Here is a 20,813-nt window from a genome sequence, read left to right on the forward strand (position 1 = left end):
TCCAACATTCAGCTTTGATGAATGGCCCCACATTCTAGTACTATGAGAGAGGGTTAAAAAAAGTCTCTCCGTCCACTTTTGCCACACCTTGTATAATTGCATACAGTTCTATCACATCTTTCCTCATTCACCTTTTCCCTAAACTAGAAAGTGCCCCCAAATTGTTTTTTCTTAATTCATTGCATTATTGTGAGCTTTTGCCAAATACGGCCTTTTAATGGAATTATCTGTTATTGGGGAAGAATAAGACTGTTGATGAGAAATCACAGGACATGATGAGTTAATAACTGTATAGGACAAGAGAGAGCAGGACACAGGTGTGTAGAAAAACAAATTCAAGTGTTTTTCCATTTATTATTTATTTATTTTATTTATTTATAATTTTATTCGTATCCTGCCCTTCCTCCTGGCAGGAGCCACTTAATGTGCTTTTCCGGTAGGTGTGAAGCTTCACATCTTATAACATGTGAAAACGTGTTTACAAAAAGGTATTGTGGCTTCCTTAAGTAGAATCAGGCCAACAGTCCATCTGTAAAACATTCCTTTTTTAAAAAATAAATTTTTATTTATTTATTTTCTTTACAGAAATGTTTAGGTAAAACCTCATACATATATTAGTCCAACAACAACATATTCCTATATCAACAATATTCAACAAAAATATAGAAACAAAAGGGGAACAAGATCTCTCGAGGAACATGTCCAAAAACAGAACTCGCGTATTGACCAGTTTATGGGAAGATGTCACACTTAAATCTCCTGTGGAGTAGTTTCCGTAGTTATATTTGTTTCCAAATCTGCCAGGCCTCCATGGGTGGGCGATGCCCAAATGAATCTTCGGAAATATGTTCAATAAATGAATGCCAAGCTATATAGAAAGAGTCTGACACCTCTTTTCCTTGTTTTATTTTCAATTCGTGTGTAAGCTTTTTCATTAGAGCAATATTCCGAAGGGAATTGTACCATTGTTCAATTGTAAGACTGCAGTTTTCCATTGCGATGCAATTGTCATTTTGCTGCCAGAGTCATGTAGATAATCAGTTCTTTAGAGAGCAGTTTTGAGTGTGTATCGTCAAAGATGTTTAGCAGTAAGTGTTGTCATTCCTGACTGGCAGTCAGCCGCTCTGCAGTGCCACGGCCTATCAGCTGGAAAAACACTTTATGAACTGAAGCTGAGGCTTGCAGTATTCACAGCACATTCATCTCTCCTTAGCCCCTTGCAACATTTGCTGTGGTTTCATTCAGCTGAAGTTGCAGACTTCAATGCCTAACTCAGTGAGTGAATCTCTAAACATTAGCTATTGGAACAACCTTCCTACAGGCAGGTTCATCTCAGATAATTATCTATTGTAAAACTCTGACACCTGAACAATTGGGTATTACTGCTACCTGAGAGAGAGAGAGAGAGAGAGAGCAAAGAGCGAGCACTGGATTTGATGGACCTTCAAGTTGATTTGGGCAGGTAATTCCTAGTGAACTCAGAAGCCATTCTTAACTGCAATTTGTGCACAGGACTCTACAGAGAGTACAAGGCACTGAAAGAAATCAAAGGGCATGAAGGCCTCCTTGAATCGGAAGCAATCTGCCAGCAAGGAACTCGGGAACCGCCAGCAGAACAGGTAACAAAGGGGTTTTGTGTTTTGTAGTTGTGATGTTCTCTGTGAGCACTGATCTTGCTCGTATAAGATTTCATCACATATTCTTTTTTCTCAAATCCCCCCCCCAAAAAAAACAACTTCCACCTGTATGTGTGTATATTCCAAGGTACCTGAATCAGATTGCTGGGGTGTGCACTTGAATCGAGGAAATATGGTTCCTAAACTGACTACACGGGATCAGGAGACACTGCAGGCTTCTGCACAGTATTTTGGGATGAAGCTGAAATGCAACTTGGGAGCAGCTATTAAGGTACGTCTGATCAGTGGGTTACTAATTGTAGCCTTGAGGCCAGGCTGAGTGCAGGTAACATGGCTTCTGGAGGCTGAAGATCCTTCAAGAACCAAAAGAGCCAACTCCATTTAAAAAAAACTAACCTGCCCTTCTGACGTCAAACACAAAAAAGTTTACAACTTTATTCCCTGGATTAAATCAGTCCAGAATTCCTGCCATCATCTTTCCCATGCGCACAGCCACTAACACTGACAAGTTCAGAAGTGCTCCTCAATCATCATCCAGCAAAATGCCAGCTTGGGGGTGGGTGGGAGATAGAGATCCATTCATTTAACCATAACGATTGTGCATACAAAAGATGTGGGATCTGTTTAGGCTTAGCTAATGTACTTACTAAGGAACTCTAAGGAATTTTTCCAGCCTTCTTTGTTGTTGTAATGTGCCTCCAAGTTGACTACGACTTATGGCGACCCTATGAATCAGTGACCTCCAAGAGCATCTGTCATGAACTACCCTGTTCAGATCTTGTAAGTTCAGGTCTGTGGCTTCCTTTATGGAATCAGTCCATCTCTTGTTTGGCCTTCCTCTTTTTCTACTCCCTTCTGTTTTTCCCAGCATTGTTGTCTTTTCTAGTGAATCTTGTCTTCTCATTATGTGTCCAAAGTATGATAACCTCAGATTCATCATTTTAGCTTTTAGTGACAGTTCTGGTTTAATTTGTTCTAACACCCAATTATTGGTCTTTTTCGCAGTCCATGGTATGCGCAAAGCTCTCCTCCAACACCACATTTCAAATGAGTGGATTTTTCTCTTACCTGCTTTTTTCAGTGTCCAACTTTCACATCCATACATAGAGATGGGGAATACCATGGTCTGAATGATCCTGACTTTAGTGTTCAGTGATACATCTTTGCATTTGAGGACCTTTTCTAGTTCTCTCACAGCTGCCCTCCCCAGTCCTAGCCTTCTTCTGATTTCTTGACTGTTGTCTCCATTTTGGTTAATGACTGTGCCAAGGTATCGATCATCCTTGACAAGTTCAACGTCCTCATTGTCAACCGTAAAGTTACATAAATCTTCTGTTGTCATTACTTTAGTCTTTTTGACATTCAGCTGTAGTCCTGCTTTTGTGCTTTCCTCTTTAACTTTCGTCAGCATTTGTTTCAAATCATTACTGGTTTCTGCTAGTAGTATGGTATCGTCTGCGTATCTTACATTACTGATATTTCTCCAGTTTTCACACGTCCTTCATCTTGGTCCAATCACGCTTTCTGTATGATATGTTCTGCGTACAGATTAAACAAATAGGGTGATAGAATAGACCTCTGTCTCACCCCCTTTCCAATGGGGAACCAATCGGTTTCTCCATATTCTGTCCTTACAGTAGCCTCTTGTGCAGAGTATAGGTTGCGCATCAGGACAATCAGATGCTGTGGCACTCCCATTTCTTTTAAAGCATTCCATAGTTTTTCATGATCTACACAGTCAAAGGCTTTGCTGTAGTCTATAAAGCACAGGGTGATTTTCTTCTGAAATTCCTTGGTCTGTTCCATTATCCAACGTATGTTTGTGATATGATCTCTGGTGCCTCTTCCCTTTCTAAATCCAGCTTGGACATCTGGCATTTCTCGCTCCATATATGGTAAGAGCCTTTGTTGTAGAATCTTGAGCATTACTTTACTTGCATGGGATATTAAGGCAATAGTTCGATAATTACTGCATTCCCTGGGATCCCCTTTCTTTGGAATTGGGATGTATATTGAACGCTTCCAGTGGGCTGTCCCATCCCTCCTTAATCTTTCTTAGAACTTAGCATACAATGTCTGCATGACAAATACATTTTTTATGACACCCTACCAACCAACAACCCCAAGGAGATGTCCTTACACCAGTCTTCCCCAAGCTGGTGCCCTCCAGTTGTTTTGGAATACAGCTCCTGTCAGCGCCAGCATCACATGGCCATGTTGGCTGGGGCTAATGGGAGTTGTAGTCTAAAACATCTGGAGACCACCTGATTGGGAAAGGCTGCCTTGCGTTCATTTTCACTCCGTCTTGTGGAACATCTTTTGTCCAGCACAAAACCTCCCACTTCGTTAGACTCTCATACTGTTCTCTGTCTGTTCTGCTACTCTACTACGACGGAATTTCCTGCTTCCCAAGCCAATAGTCCTATCTAGTCATTGGACTTCCTTCCATTTAGATGTTGCCTGCAAACCTGACAACCATCTTGAACCAGATGAAGGGACGTGGCTGTTTGGAAAGTCTGGGCTCATTTCCCTTGCCTTGGATGCTTAAAACCTTTAAGTCCTGAAGGTTCCTGGTCCAGTGTGATCCCCACCTTACACCTAATACCAGACATACAAGTTCATGCCCTGTAATTGAATAAACCCAGAATTCCTGCCACTGTCCCTAATCCCATATATTGGTAGTTGCACTGTGTAGAACTGAGCTGCTCTGTGTGTGTGTGTGGGAAATAATTGCCTTTAGTGATTAAACACGCTGACCACTTTATTGGTTAATTTGTTTTAAACTGTATTAAATAAAATGTTTTATATTGTTGCGACCTGCCCTGGGACCTATTGGTGAAAAGTGGGTAATAAATTTGATGATAATGATGATGATGATGTTTTTGTACTTTGGTGTTTTAAGTATGGTAAATGCATGAAAGAATTACTTATTTCTATGATATGAACACATGAACATGCATTTCTTTATATTAAGTGAGACTTTGGGCTCCTCTGTACCTTGCATATAAAGCAGCATTATACCATTCTAAAGAGTCATGGCTTCCCCCAAAGAATCCTGGGAACTGTAGTTTGTTATGGGTACTGAGAGTTGTTAGGAGAGCCCCCATTCCCCTATTCCCAGAGCTACAATTCCCAGAGTGGTTTAACAGTCAATCCATCTTCCCAGGGAACTCTGGGGACTGTAGCTCTGTGAGCAGGGGAAATGTGGGGGTCTCCTAACAACTCTCAGCACCCTTCACAAACTACAGCTCCCAGGATTCTTTAGGGGAAGCCATGACTGTTTAAAGGGGTATGCACTGCCTTCAAGTCGATCCTGACTTAATAGCGACCCTAAGAATAGGGTTTTCTTGGTAAGCGATATTCAGAGATGGCTTACCATTGCCTTCCTCTGAGGCTGAGAGGCAGTGACTGGCTGCTTTGAACATATAGTGCAGGTGGGGCCTGACTATGTTCAGCTGGGGCTTTCTTCTAAGCAATTGTGCTATCATAGTGCTTTAAACGTATAGTGCTGATGTGGCCCTTGCCTACTCTGATTGGGTGTCTGAAGTCTCAGGCAGAGGCCTTTCTTAGCCCTGGTGTCTGATCTCTGTCATCAGGCCACTGCCCACCTCCCTGTATGGACACCCTTGTGTTTTGTGGGCCAAAGCCTACTGAGGAAGAGCCAATCATTTAGCAAAGTATATCTGGCAAAGACTTCAGTCTGTCATGCTTGGCTTCCAAGGCTTTCTGGGTAGAGAAGGGTGGTGTAGTTCTGGCATAAAATAAGAGGTGAAACCGTATTGGCAATATAGATATGTACACATGCTGAAACCTAACTGAATGTTACTTTTGATCTCAGGAGCGTCCTGCAACTTTAAGGAAATCCCTCACTCCCAAGAGGAAATTGGTCACTTTAGTGCCAAAGGACATGCATCAAACCACAAAGGCAGTATCTTCCAAACCACCTGAGGCTCCTTTGTTAAAAAGTTGCCCAGATCAGCTGCTTTTCCCTGATCCCACAGAACTTGCAACCCTCTTGCCTCCTTCATTTCCGGGGCTAACTCCTGACAAGCTCCCCTTCTCTGACCCAAAGCCAAGGCCGTCACCAGCACCGGATAAGTTTCAGCTGTTGAAGCGCACAGTGACCAAGCGGCTGACTTGCCTGGATCCTGGCTGGCTGGACAGGTGCCAAGGGGCAAAACCGTTGGCAAGAGAGGGGCTGATAGGAGACTGCTGTCCTGCCTCAGTTGGTGGGTCAGATCCAGGCCAGGGATCACCAGGGCACAATTCCCTGGGGAAATGGGGTGCTCTTCCTCACATAGGAGAGTTGGAACAGGAGATGTGTTGCGATTCTCCCAGGGAAAACAGTCAAAGGACCGTGCTGGAGAGGCAGCCCTTGCCCCAAAGCATCAGAGATAACGGCAGGCCAAGCGTGCCAGTTAACCAGACTGCAGGCGAGACCCCAAGCAAGGAAGGCACAGACACAGCACTCCCTGAAGCCAAAGCTGAGTTTCCTGCCATAAAGGAAAGCCACAAACTGGAGAAATGCACAAAGGATGCCACTCGGAAGACAGAGATGTGGCATCGGGAAGAAAGTTCACCAAATTTGAGAGGAGCTTTCTGTGAAGTGGAGGATGGGCGGCGGAGCCCTTCCAAGAGAGGAAAAGCCTCTTGTAAGAAGAGGCAACAGGATGCGGACGCCCAGGAAGATGATTGCAAGGACGGAGCCAAATGTGGTACCTCTGGTGTAAAGCGCAAGAGGACTAAAGGACTAGCGGAGGGAAGCCGTGTCAAAAAACTACGTGGGGCCAGTCAAAAGCCAGGGCTGAGTGAATATGACTATGATGACCAGGACACTGCTGAAGCACAAGAGGAAAGCGGAACAGTTGTCCCAGTTCCCTTTGAAAACCTGCTTGGGGAGGTTGATGGGGAGGAGTGTCCCAAACGGAGATCCAGCATCCTGGCCTGCAGGTATGTCCAGGGAGCTTTACTGGAGCTGGGGATTGTTGTCACTTTTGTGTGGCCTAGAAATAGCTTGGAGACTTTCTGTTTTAAGACAAAGAGTGGCATCCATTGGACACTAGTGTCCCTAGCTTGCAGTGTCTTGAAGCAATCCCACCCCCCACTCCCAGTTACAACCTCATATAATACTTTGTCCTCTGTTTTGATGTGTTCACATAGATTTGTACTATAAAATGAGTGGTTTGTGCAGTCCATGTCTCCTGATTTTGCACTCTACAAATTGTTGTTGTTACGTGCCTTCAAGTCGATAATGACTTATGGCGACCCTATGAATCAGTGACCTCAAAGAGCATCTCTCATGAACCACCCTGTTCAGATCTTGTAAGTTCAGCTCTGTGGCTTCCTTTATGGAGTCAATCCATCTCTTGTTTGGCCTTCCTCTTTTTCTACTCCCTTCTGTTTTTCCCAGCATTATTGTCTTTTCTAGTGAGCTCTACAAATTACTGCCTCACAAAATAGTTATTTCATGCAGTACTTCCCAACACTGTTAATTCATGCTGGCAGCGGTCATGATTTGTGTTATTGAACACATTGTCTCACTCTTCCTTCTACACTTAGAGGATTTTTTATCTTTACAAAAATCCAGTTGTGGAAATTTTGTTTACACACAGAGAGAGAGAGAGAGACCTCTTTTCAACTCTGCTACTTTCTCCCCGAATTTATAGACAGCTCCACTACAATTTTGTGGTGGCATTTCGAGAATCACTTTTGCACACCCCAGCAAATGTAAAAATGGAAATGGACTGCCTTCAAGTCAATCCCGACTTATGGAGACCCTCTGAATAGGTTTTCATGGTAAGCAGTATGCAGAGGGGGGTTACCGTTGCCTCCCTCTGAGGCTAGTCCTCCCCAGCTGGCCAGGGCCTGCTCAGCTTGCCACAGTGGCACAAGCCAGCCCCTTCCTGTCTGCAACTGGGCTCCTTGGGACTCTGCCGCTTGCCCACGGCTGCACAGGTGGCAGGGCACGTAACCCCTGAACCACTCCCTGTGGGGTGATCTTCAGCTGGCCCTTGACACCCAGGAGACACAAGCGGGGATTTGAACTCACAGCCTCTGGACTCCCAGCCGGGCTCTCCTCCCCACTGGGCTATACCAGAAAATGTAACTGCACCAAAAAAACCCACCCCCGTATGTGCAAATTTGGCATGATTTACAAATTAAAGCAAAAGCCACTCCCCATGCTAAAAAAAAGAAGAAGCAAGTCCAGTCATTGTGAGAGAAGAAAGCTTTTGGGTGCAAGCTCCAACGTGCTGGCTGGGACTGTTGGAAGTTGTAGTCCAAAACATCTGGAGGGCACCAGGTTGGCAGAGGCTGCTCTAAGGGCATATTTGCAAAGTTTGTCTTCTTTTAGAATCTTCTCCCAGAGAATCTTCTAAGCCTCAGGCCCGGGGGCCAAATGCAGCCCCTCAGGCCTCTCCGTCCGGCCCTTGGGGGTTTCCTTAGGCCACACCCCTCACTGGCCCTGCTGTGTGCCCTCCTTCTGTGCTTTTGCCTGGCTAGGACATTTCCTTGAACTGCTTCTTGCTTAGCTGGATGGAGCTTAGAGGGATGGGCGTGCATGTAGCAACCTTTGGCTTTGGTGTGGCTGCAACGTAACTTAATGTACAAACATGAGAGTCACACCTGTTGCTCCACCTCCCTTTGCCTCTGGCCCCGCCCACCACCAGCATGTGGCCCCTGGGAAGGGAATGTGGCCCTCCAGCTGAAAAAGGTTCCCCACCCCCTGTTGTAAAGTGTAGTTCTGTGGTGGGACTATGGTTATCTCAGAGGTGGAGCGTCTCCCCATTTGCTTTGCCCGTGAAAGGTCCCAGGTTCGCTCCCTGCTATCTGCAGTAGCAGGACTGGGGAAGATCCTTGCCTGAGACCTTGGAGAGCCACTTCCAGTCAGAGTAGAGGGTAATACTGAGTGGTCTCGGTGGAAGGCAGTTTCGTACGTTCATAACAGAGAATTGGGGAGTGTCAAGAATAGCTAACTTTTGGTTAACATTGGTCAAGTGAAAATGATTCAGCCACAGGGGACTCTGGGAGCTTTGGGGATCCCTGGGACATTTGGCTGGAGAAGTCCAAGGCTTCAGTGCCAGACAGGCAATTTACAAATGTCAGGAAGATGCAACTGAACCTTATCTGTTATCTCTTATCTGCTTCCTGAGATCTAAGTCAGGGAGAGTGGATACTGCAGATCAGGACCCCTGGGGGGGACTGTCTAGCCCCCTTTATCTTCAAAGAAGGTGCTGTCGGAAGGGGAACCAAGGATGGCTAATTGGCCCCCCTCCCTGTTGCCAGCAAAACCCCATAAAAAGGAAGGGTGATCCTTCAGTTGGTTGTTCCTATTCTTGCTCCCGTTTCCTAATTCCAACTTCTCGACCAGCCGACTTGCAGTTAGGTTGTTGGGAACCAAGCGTTGCTGAAGGGGTACGGATAGCTTGTAGGTTTCTTATTGGCTATTGTCTGTCTGAATCTCTCACTGTTGTTATGCCAAGTATCTCTTATAGCCCGACTGAGAGCAATTGGCTTTTAAGGAAACAGATGCTACTCTCTTTTTATATGTACCTTTCTTTCTTTTAAATAAACTACCCTTTTCTTAATGGTGTGTATTGCTTGGAGCTAAGGACTCTAAAATCCAGTCCTTGATCGCTGGATGGTTGATTAGTGTGAATTGAGGCCCTAGAGCAGAGGGTGTAACTAGGTCTGCTCTAGGATCTCAGCACTCCGAGGTCCACTTCCTCAGAGTAGGAAGCTAAGAAAAGGGGGGGTGGCAGTTTCTACTGTAATCCTAATCCTGAAAGAGGGAGAGTTTGCCTGGGAAGCAGCGACCCAAAAGAAATGGGACTGTTCTCAGAAGCAAAGAGCCCCCTTGGGGTGCTGAGGTCAAGAGACCCCAAGGGGGCAGTGTTTGACAGGGAGAGGCTGTTGCTCTACAACTCGAGGGGCCGTAGCTCAGTGGTGGAGCATCTGCCTTGGATGCAGAAGGTCCCTGGTTCAATTCCCAGCATCTTCATGTAGGGCTGGGTGTTGCGCTGTGTGTAGTTGTGTTGCTTAATTTCGTTTAAAAGCAGCACCACAGCAGCAGAGAGTAACAGCAGATGTTGAAAAGACAGCACAATGAAGATGTCGACCCAGTGTGCGGCAGCTGTGAAAAAGGCAAATTCCATGCTAGCGATAATTAGGAAAGGTATTGAAAATAAAACAGCCGATATCATAATGCCGTTGTATAAATCTATGGTGCGACCGCATTTGGAATACTGTGTACAGTTCTGGTCGCCTCATCTCAAAAAGGATATTCTAGAGTTGGAAAAGGTTCAGAAGAGGGCAACCAGAATGATCAAGGGGATGGAGCGAGTCCCTTACGAGGAAAGGTTGCAGCATTTGGGGCTTTTTAGTTTAGAGAAAAGGCGGGTCAGAGGAGACATGATAGAAGTGTATAAAATTATGCATGGTAGTGAGAAAGTGGATAGAGAAAAGTTCTTCTCCCTCTCTCATAATACTAGAACTCGTGGACATTCAAAGGAGCTGAATGTTGGAAGATTCAGGACAGACAAAAGGAAGTACTTCTTTACTCAGCACATAGTTAAACTATGGAATTTGCTCCCACAAGATGCAGTAATGGCCACCAGCTTGGACGGCTTTAAAAGAAGATTAGACAAATTCATGGAGGACAGGGCTATCAATGGCTACTAGCCGTGATGGCTGTGCTCTGCCACCCTAGTCAGAGGCAGCATGCTTCTGAAAACCAGTTGCTGGAAGCCTCAGGAGGGGAGAGTGTTCTTGCACTCGGGTCCTGCTTGCGGGCTTCCCCCAGGCACCTGGTAGGCCACTGTGAGAACAGGATGCTGGACTAGATGGGCCACTGGCCTGATCCAGCAGGCTCTTCTTATGTTCTTATGAGTGTGCCAGCGTGTGCGTGCGTTTGCCTAAGAAAGCAGGCTTTTACCCTGCATCAGCATCACTGAGACTGGAGACTTAGTAAAATAAGAAAAGCTACTTTATTTATAGAAATACATCGTAGACAGAAAGGCAAACCTAGTTCTAACTTACTAACTAAGTTGGAGGCATAACGCCCAGGCTTGGGAGTTGACCTCATGGCTCGGAGAGAGAGCAGAGACAAAGGGAGTCTCCTCTCTCCTGGTCAGCTGGAGGACAAAGAAAGGGAAAGGGCGGAAGGAGGAGGGGCAGGTAAGCTTCCCTAAAGGCGTCACAGTCTAGCGACAGAAGGAAGTCAGTCAGAGCATCACAGGTAAAAGGTAAACAAAGCCTATCCATCTGGAGGACCCTAGCCCTATCTTCCCTCTGGAGCTTAAACAAAAGAACAAAACAGGAGTTGCTCTTGCCCCACTTCCAACACTGGGAGAGACACCTGCCTGAGACTGAAGAGTCGCTGCCTGTCAGTGTAGACAATACTGAGCTAGATGGATCAGTGGATCTCCCTCATTCCTACGTAATCCTCAGAACCCTCTTAGAAATAGCATTTCTTAAGATTTTTAGGGTCTGGTGGGAGGCAGGATAGCTTCAGTTCTCAGTCTGTGTGTTGTTGAAGTTGTAGAGTACCTGCCTTTTTGCTTGTGTCTCTTAAGCCTGAGCAGGAGGACATCTAAACGCAAAATGCGCTGTTGTGAATCTTTACCATAGAGGCAGCCTTGTCTTCTTTAGGGCACCACCAAAGAAGGATGGCAACTTTGTGCGTCTCAATCTCAAGAGGAAATCCCACGTGAAAGGGCACGTCTTGAAAGGAAGGCAGCTTCGCAAGCAGGTAAATTGCCTCTCGACTCAAGGCTGTTATTGTACAGCCTTAAAAAAGAATTGGAATGAATATAGGCAAGGCTAGCATTGGCACTTATGCTCACAAGACCTTGAATAGAACGTACAGCTTCTGAAATAACCGTCTTACTCTAGAGAAGATTGAATTCATTTCTGTGTATAGTTTCCCCTGAGAAAGAATATTTGTTTGAAACGTTTCGCAGAAAAACCACTACTCTCCCAGCCATTGCTTTTGCCTTTTCTTCAGTCCTTTGTGCGGTGTGGGCAGCCCTCTGCCTCACTGCACTTCTGCATGAGTGGGGGCCACAGTGATTATTGTGAATCAGTGTGCAGTTAGGCAGTGAGTGGATGTCTAAATGCATAGATCGGCGTGCAGCTCCTTAATAAAGGTGCCCGTCGTGGAAGTCGCAGATTGAGAGGACTAGATCAGCCTTTCCCAACCAGTGTGCCTCCAGATGTTGTTGGACCACAACTCCCATCAGCCTCAGCCATTGGGAATGCTGGCTGAGGCTGATGGGAGTTGTGGTCCAACAACATCTGGAGGCACACTGGTTGGGAAAGGCTGGACTAGATGATTGTCGGCTTGTGCTGACATGGAGGTAGGCTTTTTCACCGGTAGCACCAATGTTACAGAATACACTTCCTGCTGAATTACGAGAAATCCAGCGGCGTCACTAGCAGGAGTGCGGACCTCCATCGCGCGCCCTCCCAGGGCATGGACGAGGTGGCTGGGCCTGTGTTCGCGCGCGTGCGTGCGTGCGCACACACACACACTCAAGGCCAGCCACCCTCGTCTATGCCCCTGGGAGGGCGCGCGACGGAGGGACACCCAGCCAGAGGCCTGGGAACGCCGGCGCGCCTCCCTCGCCCCGCTGACGCTGCTCCTGATCTTGCCCGCTCGCCTCCAAGGAGGGCACAGCCTTGCCGGGCAACGGCTCTGGGTGTCACTCCCCTCAGGGTGTCACCCGGGTGCGGTCTGCACCCTCCGCACCCCGGTTGTGACGCCCCTGGAGAAATCCCATTTGTATTGGCATTCTGTTGGCTTTTTCAAATGCGCCTGTTTGCATAGGCGTTCCTTTGATTCCTCCACCTGTGTCTTGTTTTTAATCGCTGTACTGTTTTCATGGTCCTGGTTTTGTTGTTGTTGTTGATGATAATAATAATAATAATAATAATAATAATAATATGCCACTTAGTTCTAAACTAGGCATCTAAGTGGTAGCAGCAGCAGCAGCTCTGGAGAGTGTCCATTTCCCAAATTCCATATATAGATATGGAATGTATGGAATTCCCTCCCCTTAAATATTAGACAGGCGCCATCTCTGTTATCTTTTCGTTGCCTATTGAAGACCTTCCTCTTTCAACAAGCCTTTTAAGTAGAGACCTTATCCCAGTCTGTGTCTATGTCTGAATTGCTTTTTAGTATGTTCTTAAACCTTCTTTTTTAAAATGTTTTTAATCTTAGAATGTGTTTTGAAAGTTTGTTTTATGAATCGTTTTTAGACATGCTTTGTTTTAATGTGTTTTAAAGTTTGTTTTTATGATGTTTTAAAGTTTTTAGTGCTTTTGTTTGCCACCCTGGGCTCCTACTGGGAGGAAGGGCGGGATATCAATCTAATAAATAAATAAATAATAAGCAAACAAATAAATAAATAAAATATGGGAAATGGATGCTCCTCAAAACTTAACAGGGCACGTTTGTTTTCTTTTTATCACCCCTCCCTGTAAATCACTGTGCAGTTGAGCAGTGAGCAGGTGTCTATATGTGTAAGCCAGGGTGCAGTCCCTTCATGAAGACGCACCTCTTGGAAATCCACAGATCTAGAAAGCATCTGGAGGTTCCCTACTGACGAAGCATCTGTAGCCTTCAGTTATATAGGAAATATATAATAATATAATAAATATTATATAATAAGCAGGTACTGCATTTGTCAGCATTTTAGATGACTTATTTTTATATAAATACACTGAGTTAGGAATTTCCATAATTAACTTTGCCTGCTGTTACCTACTACCTTCATTGTTTCTCCTGTTTAAAAAGGAATCATAAAGGCCTGGAAACGAGACTCTTGACTCCTCTAGGGGCTGAGTTTAGCATACGTGTCCCAGTTTAGAAGGCCGCAGCTTTTAATTGAAGGCTGCCCTTTGACTGAATGGATCATGGCTGTGGTGGATGATCTTCAGTGCTGCCCTAATCCAATAGCTGTGGTTAAATGTCTTTGCCTAACCAGAGGACTCAACTAAACTGTTAGCTTTAAACTGTGGGCACTGAGTACAAAAGATAAATATACTGCAAGAAGAAGTCTCTGGCTTCTCGTAAATCTGAGGCTGTCCTCGCTGGTGAAAGCGACTTGGACTTTTCTCACTCCAAAGTGTGTGAGGAAAGAAGCTCCAAGCTTCTAAGCTGGGCACATCTGGTTAATCTCCCTCTTACTGCAGTCCCCAGTTAGACACAGCCGACTGCCCTGTCATCGGGGATTGCACAGATCTGATAAAGTAAATGGCCTTCTATGTCGTAGGTAGCATCGCTATCTGGTTCCATGGCAAATAAAACGGAATAAGTGTTCTCTCCCAATTGTTCCCTTGTTTCATCCCTTAATCCTCTTTTCTTACGCGGAACTGGAGAATCGCCTTTTGTGGTCTGATACAAAATAAGAGGATTTTGGTATGCTGGAATACATGTGGAGGGGAGATGCATGGGATAGGGCAGGCCACACCAGTCCCCGTCTCCCTTCCTGCCTGGTTTCCTGAAGTTACGCCACATAGAAAGGGGCAGGCCAGGCTGCCTGATCGCTGACCTGTAGTGATGCAGGAGGGGCACCCATGGGCTTAGCCTGCATCTTGGTGTCTTCCCAGGTATGGAAGCAGAAGTGGCAGAAAAAGGGGGAGCAGTTTGGAGGCGGTGACAAGCGCTTGGACCGAGGCTCTGACACTTGCTTCCGGTGCGGGGGACTCGGCCACTGGGCTTCACAGTGCAAGGGGAGAGGTAAGTCCATCTGGCTGTCATGATCAAACCCCGAGGCCAAACGACCACAGAATAAACACCAGGAATGAGCGTGGCTTGCATTAAAAGAACAGAGACGCAGAAGACCCATCGAGTGTGTTTTGGATGTCTGCAGAGACTCTCACAAAAAAGCAGGCAGGAGGCAGCACATGTGTACTTTGCACAGAGTCTTCATAACTTCCTGCAAAGTTATCCTATAAGCAGTCTCTGCAAAGCCTCACTGCCCTTCCCTAACTATAGATTAGTGTTGCATGTGTGAGCCTCATATCCCCTCCGCTCCTCCGGCTCAGCTGCAGGAAGGAGACTGGAAAGCCTTGCTTCCAACTCAGCCCGGCTGCTTGGGATGTGAGGTTAGTGACATGTGGTTAAGCCGTGTTTACTGAAACAAGCCAGCTTCAAGCCATGGGTAATGTTCTCCCACTAAAACTATAGCTAACACTGGCCACTTGTGCAGGTTGAAACAGAACGAGTAATTGCAGCTAGTTGAATGAGGAAGCAAAAACTTCTGCCCTCCTTGCAGCTGCACCAAAGGAGGCAAGGAGAACATGTGCACTTAACCCTAAAGTGCAGCCCAAGCCAATGCAAGAACGATGTTTGCAAAAGGAGCACAGGGAGCTGCCGTAGAACACCATGCTCAGTATTGCCCACATTTATTGCATTTATATACTGCCTCATAGCCGAAGCTCTCTGGGCGGTTTACAACAATTACAAACATGAAAAACAAATATACAAATTTAAAAACACATTTTAAAAAAGCAATTTAAAAACATGCTAAAATGCCTGGGAGAAGAGGAGAGTCTTAACCTGGCGCCAAAAAGATGACAGTGTTGGGGCCAGGCGCACCTCGTCAAACACGTCATTCCATAATTTGGGGGCCACCACTGAGAAGGCCCTCTCCCTTGTTGCCAGACTCCCAGCTTCCCTCGGAGGAGGCACCCGGAGGAGAGCCTTTGATGTGGAGCCTAGTGTACGGGTGGGTTTGTGTCCGGAGAGGCGTTCCATCAGGTATTGTGGAATACAGGTTTCAGGTAGGAGTTTTCCCCAAACCTACCTGGAGATGCCAGGGATCGAACCTGGGAGCTTTTGCATATAAAACAAGGGTGGCAAACCATTTTTTTGGCCTAAGGGCCACTTTGACCCTTGGCCAACCTTCCAGGGGCCATATGCTGGTGGTGCATGTGGCCACTTCACACTCCCACATATGGACACACCCAGGCCCACAGCCCACTCCCTTGTGTTCTGTGCAAAGAAGTGTGTGTGTGTGTGGGGGGGGCTTTCACCTGTCTCCACTCATCAGATGATCAGACTGATGACTAGAGAGGAGGTGACCTGCATCCTCATCAGGGTGCTGGGCTGTGTTCATCCCACTGTCTTATTTCTTTCCTTTCTTTGTGTCATTGCATCCAAAATTGGTGACGTCTTAGAAGGGCAGAAATAATTGCTGGGGGGCGGGGTAGAGCAGGCCCTTGAACTGGGAATGAACTACCCCTGATGTACAGCACTACCACTGAGCTACAGCCATCTCTCTTAAATGAAAAGCTCCTTTTCATTGTTTTGATCACTATGAAGCAACAACATATCTTTTCTTACCACAGTGGCAGAACAGCTCCCTGCTACTGACACCCAGCGGAAGGGACATGGTTGTGCTCCTGAAGAGGAGGTGCCGTTGCTAACTCTAGAGGAAGCGGCTCAGATGACCAACACAGCCTACAGCAAGATCACAGGTAAGAGACAAAGGCTGCCTCTCTGGACCCAGAGAACCTGCTCCAGTTCAGTCTTCTGTACGTGTAACTTTTCCCCCTGCATTTGCACACTTATGCAGTAGTTCAAATGAACAAGAAAAACATACAAGTGGAAGGCTGAAGTTGTGACCATCTGTATGCTTTAACTTGGATTCCTGCACTGAGCAGGGGGTTGGACTGAATGGCCTTATAGGCCCCTTCCAATTCTGCCATTCTGTGATACCTGTAACAAAAAACCCCATTTCAAGGATCTATTTGATATTTGTAAATTATCTGGAGAGAGTGGAGCATAGTGTAGTTAACCAAATTTGCAGATGAACTGAATTATGAAGGTTGATAAAATCCCAAGCAGGCTGTGAAGAGGCCTGAAAGGTTCTCTTCAAACTGGGCAGTGGGTAACAGAATGGCAGATGAGGATTGGTTATATGTAATTTGCCAGTGTGGCATAGTGGTTAAGGTGTTGGACTACGACCTGGGAGACCAGGGTTCGAATCCTCACACAGCCATGAAACTCACTGGGTGACCTGGGGACAGTCACTGCCTCTCAGCCTCAGAGGGAGGCAATGGTCAACCCCCTCTGAATACCGCTTACCATGAAAACCCTATTCAGAGGGTTGCCCATAAGTCGGAATCGAGTTGAAGGCAGTCTATTTCCATTTTCAATTTGCACAAGATGGTCTTAACGGGAGTGTCTTCTGGAAGGGCCCTTTGCCCTGCTTGGAGGCTGCTCGAGAGAGCAGAGGCACCATCACAGGTGAGAATTTACAGCACCTTCTGCAGGTGTATAAGCCAGGTACGCATGGAATCTAGAATAGAGATTGACTTTGCTTCTCCTGAGCTGAATGAAAATAGGGGTTTCTTCACTAGTCTTTCCCCCCTGGTTCTGTAAGTGAGCTACAGAATAGTTAATATCACTGTCCCAGCAGCTATTCCTAGACTGGCTGCTATGAGACATGCATTGGCAACATCATGTTTGTACTATTGTAATGTGCTCTGCGTGGATCTTACCTTGCAGATGGTGCAGAGCACTACAGCTTGGGGGGTGAGTGGTACTCCTTATTGGACTTATATCCCACCAGCACTTAAGGGATCTGCAGTGGCTGTCTATTAGGCACCAAATTGGTTTTCAGATCCTGTTTACTTGCATAAAAAACTCTAAACATCTCTGGACCAGGTTACCTGAAAGACTGTCTTTTCCTCCACTGCCTGGTAAGGGCATTAAGATCAACAAATGGAGCCTGGTTAGTATTGCCATGGACTGATGATTGTTGTCTTGTGGTAACATAGTGGGACTTTGCGGTGGTGGCACCAATGTTGTGGAATGCCCTCTTTGCTGAAATACAAGAGGCCCCATCAGTATGGGCATCCCCCAGATCTTGAAGACACACCTATTTTGGCAAACATTGCCCTGAATTTCCTGACCTAATTGTTTTAATTGCTACACTTTTAATGGGCTTGTTTTGTTGTAAATTTTAATTATGAACATTTTTTATGTTTTGATGGATTTTTTAAATTGTGTATGGATTTTATCATTAACTTTACACTTGTGTAAACCACGTGGAAACCATTTTGGCACATAAGCAGTATGTAAATTTAATAATAATAGTAATTAATAACATTTTCCTTCTACTCCTTCCCTAGGGAAGAGTAAGAGCAGCCAGGGAGACCCGAAGGAGCTTGCTCAGCAGGAAGAGGTTTACCTGCATGTGCAGAGGCCTGTGTGTGAACTTCTCCCTCCACCTGCGCCAACAGAACCTCTCTACGGATTGGGGCAGGACGGAAAGGTGAGAGGTAAGACTCTGAGAGAGCATCTCTTGTATCCCACTGAAGTCCAGGTATTGCCAGCCTCCATGCAGGGGGAAGGCAGAGCTTTCTGCCGCACCTGTTGGAAATGTCATGTGACACAAGACACTCTTCACCAACGAGGCCGTAACTATTTGCATGTGGCCACGTGCCTTTTGGCTGTGCCCGTGGATAGCAGAGAAACAGAGCTTCGGTTCGGGATGCACACGGCTTTTATTGATTCATTTTCCCGAATTTGTATGCACTAGCCAATAACAAAAGTTCTCTGGGCAGTTTGCTTGGGACTGGTGAGGACTGATAAATGCATGTGTGCATCAGAACCCCAAATAAAAGGCCCTGTGTGGAAGTGCTTGTCACACATTAAAAAAAAAAATTCTTAGAGGTTTCTAGACTACCTTTCATCCTGCTGGATTCCAGGGCAGTGCACATTGCGTGTGTGCCTCTGCAGAGTTGCAGGTGAAGCCCAGGCATTCTGGGTCTCATACCATAAACCTTGTGGAAACTTTCACCATCCTGGTGCCTTCCAGACGTGGGACTACAACTTCCCATAATGCCTGAGCCTGGAGGGCACCAGGTTGGAAAAGGCTGCCTTGTGGTCTCTGTTCTAACTTATTAGATGACACACCCTGCAATCCACAGCTAGTGAACTTAGGAGCTGGAGGTCTCAGCCGCTGTGCTCTAGTCCGCCAACCCTACACTTCTTCCAGGACCTGGGGGTGGAATCCAGGAGCCTTTCAGTGATGCAGCTGCCGCTGTGCTGCCGCCTATGCAGCGCCCCTTTCTTCTCTCCTTATGCTGCCGTGAGTGTGGAATCCTTGCTGGGTGGCAGGCGTTGCCCCTTTCTTGACTGGATGTGTGTTCTGTATCTTGTGCAGAGACCCCACCTGAAGTGTTCAAAGCGTTGGCTGAGCTGGGCTACACCTCCTTCCGCCAAGGGCAGGAAGCAGCAGTGGTGAGGATACTCTCAGGTGAGACGGTTGGCTTGCGTTAAGCCAGGAGAGAGTGCTTCCTTGTCTTACTTGAAATATAGAGTGAATGAAAAGGTTACTGCTTACTTGGATGCAGCCACGTGATTGGCAAACTGGAACGGGTTCAGAGGAGGGCAACAAAGATGATCATGGGACTGGAAACAAAGCCGTATGAGGAGAGACTGAAAGAACTGGGCATGTTTAGCCCGGAGAAGACTGAAGGGAGATATGATAGCACTCTTCAAGTACATGAAAGGTTGTCACATAGAGGAGGGCCAGGATCTCTTCTCGGTTGTCCCAGAGTGCAGGACACGGAATAATGGGCTCAAGTTGCAGGAAGCCAAATTTCGACTGGACATCAGGAAAAACTTCCTAACTGTTAGAGCCATACGACAATGGAACCAATGACCTAGAGAGGTAGTGGGCTCTCTGACACTAGAGACATTCAAGAGGCAGCAGCCATCTGTCGGGAATGGGGGTTGGACTTGATGGCCTTATAGGCCCCTTCCAACTCTACAATTCTATGATTGTTGCTGGTGGCCCAATATGGTCTTAGCCTTCCCCAGCCTGGTGCCCTCTAGAAGTTTGGGACTACAACTCAGAGTTGGAGGCCAAGTTAAGGGGACCAGCATGGCGGTGCTGTCTAGGACTGATGGGAGTTGTAGTCCAAAACATCTGGAGGGCACCACATTGGGGAAGACTGACTTACCAGATGCAGCTTCTAAGGAATGGCCAGGCAAACCTAATTCAAGGGCTATGTGGCACTGTTTCAACCCCACCTTCCTGTGATATGTAGGATGCTTCAGACTGTGGTGGTCTTCTGCTGGCCCAAAGTGCTTGGAGGGACCAGCAGTGGCAACATAGCTGGGCTCCTACTGGGAGAAAGGGCAGGATGTAAATCTAATAAATAAATAAAGAAACAAACATAGTTGAGTGCCTGGTGGGAAAGACTCTTGCCTTTTCCTGGGATGCTGGTGGCATTGCGCTTGAGAAGAGGACAAGGCTGTCTCATGGGGAGTCTCAGCTGTTGTCCAAATCCAACCTTTACCAACATCGTTCTTGAAGTACGAGGCCTGTTTTTACTGCTGTATAGATATCTGGCTGTTATGTCTCAAGCCTCTCAGAGTGACCCGTTCAAACTTCAGTTTGCTTTATGATCGGTGTGATCCATTGTTCTGAAATGTGTGTGTGTGTAAATATCACATGGCGTAGTGCCTGTGAAGGTCCACCTTTATTCTGTGTCCGTTCCAATGTACAAGTGGCCCCTGCACGGCCTTGCAAGTTCTCCAGAAGTCTGATTTCAGCACCATCCACTGTAGGATCTCTGGACAGCTCCAGGCTCTTAAGTGCTGACATAGAATCATAGAATAGTAGAGTTGGAAGGGGCCTATAAGGATTAAGCTGGTCCACTGACTTGCCTCTGTGGTTTTCTACAGTTTGTTGGTGAATCCCCTTCCACTTTTTGTATGGGGGGGGCTCAGGTGCCTCTGGGCCTTGTTGCTGAACCTGACTACATAACAATTGCTGTGGATCCTTAGAGATCTGGTCTCCTCCTCTTTCCCCACTGAGAACCTGTATTCTTCCATTGTTTGATTCCAGATACTCACGTGGCCCCATTTGTCCCCCTGCCATGCAGGAATAGGGGTGTAGTCAGTGGGGGGGTGTTCTCCCACCCATCACATTATATTTCAGGTGTGGGGTTATTAGTCCCAAATAAGTGAGTTGTGGTGAAAACTGCATGAAAGAGAGTGTGGTGTGGTGGGTGGACCCTTCCGCTCAGCCAGGGAGACCCAGATTTATTTATTTTGCACCCTTCTGTACCATGTTTAATCAGAAAGTGACCTCAGAGCAGCTTGGATCAAAACAAAATACAAGGACAAATTTAAAAATACAATAAAAACCA

At 46.5% G+C, this 20,813-nt stretch overlaps 1 protein-coding gene across 4 annotated transcripts in view; it reads left to right on the forward strand.

The window, feature by feature from the left end:
- Positions 1-20,813, forward strand: part of RECQL4 (RecQ like helicase 4) — a 55,072-nt gene that overhangs the window by 10,406 nt on the left and 23,853 nt on the right. For all 4 annotated transcript variants that reach the window (XM_061607126.1, XM_061607125.1, XM_061607127.1 and 1 more), the window contains 8 exons: positions 1,513-1,619; positions 1,765-1,908; positions 5,476-6,587; positions 11,286-11,385; positions 14,250-14,379; positions 15,993-16,121; positions 17,781-17,930; positions 18,818-18,910. In XM_061607126.1, the coding sequence (XP_061463110.1) occupies positions 1,513-1,619; positions 1,765-1,908; positions 5,476-6,587; positions 11,286-11,385; positions 14,250-14,379; positions 15,993-16,121; positions 17,781-17,930; positions 18,818-18,910 (1,965 nt within the window). The remainder of the gene's footprint in view (positions 1-1,512; positions 1,620-1,764; positions 1,909-5,475; positions 6,588-11,285; positions 11,386-14,249; positions 14,380-15,992; positions 16,122-17,780; positions 17,931-18,817; positions 18,911-20,813) is intronic.

The sequence above is a fragment of the Rhineura floridana genome, chromosome 1 (assembly GCF_030035675.1).
Source record: "Rhineura floridana isolate rRhiFlo1 chromosome 1, rRhiFlo1.hap2, whole genome shotgun sequence".
Taxonomy (NCBI): Eukaryota; Metazoa; Chordata; class Lepidosauria; order Squamata; family Rhineuridae; genus Rhineura; species Rhineura floridana.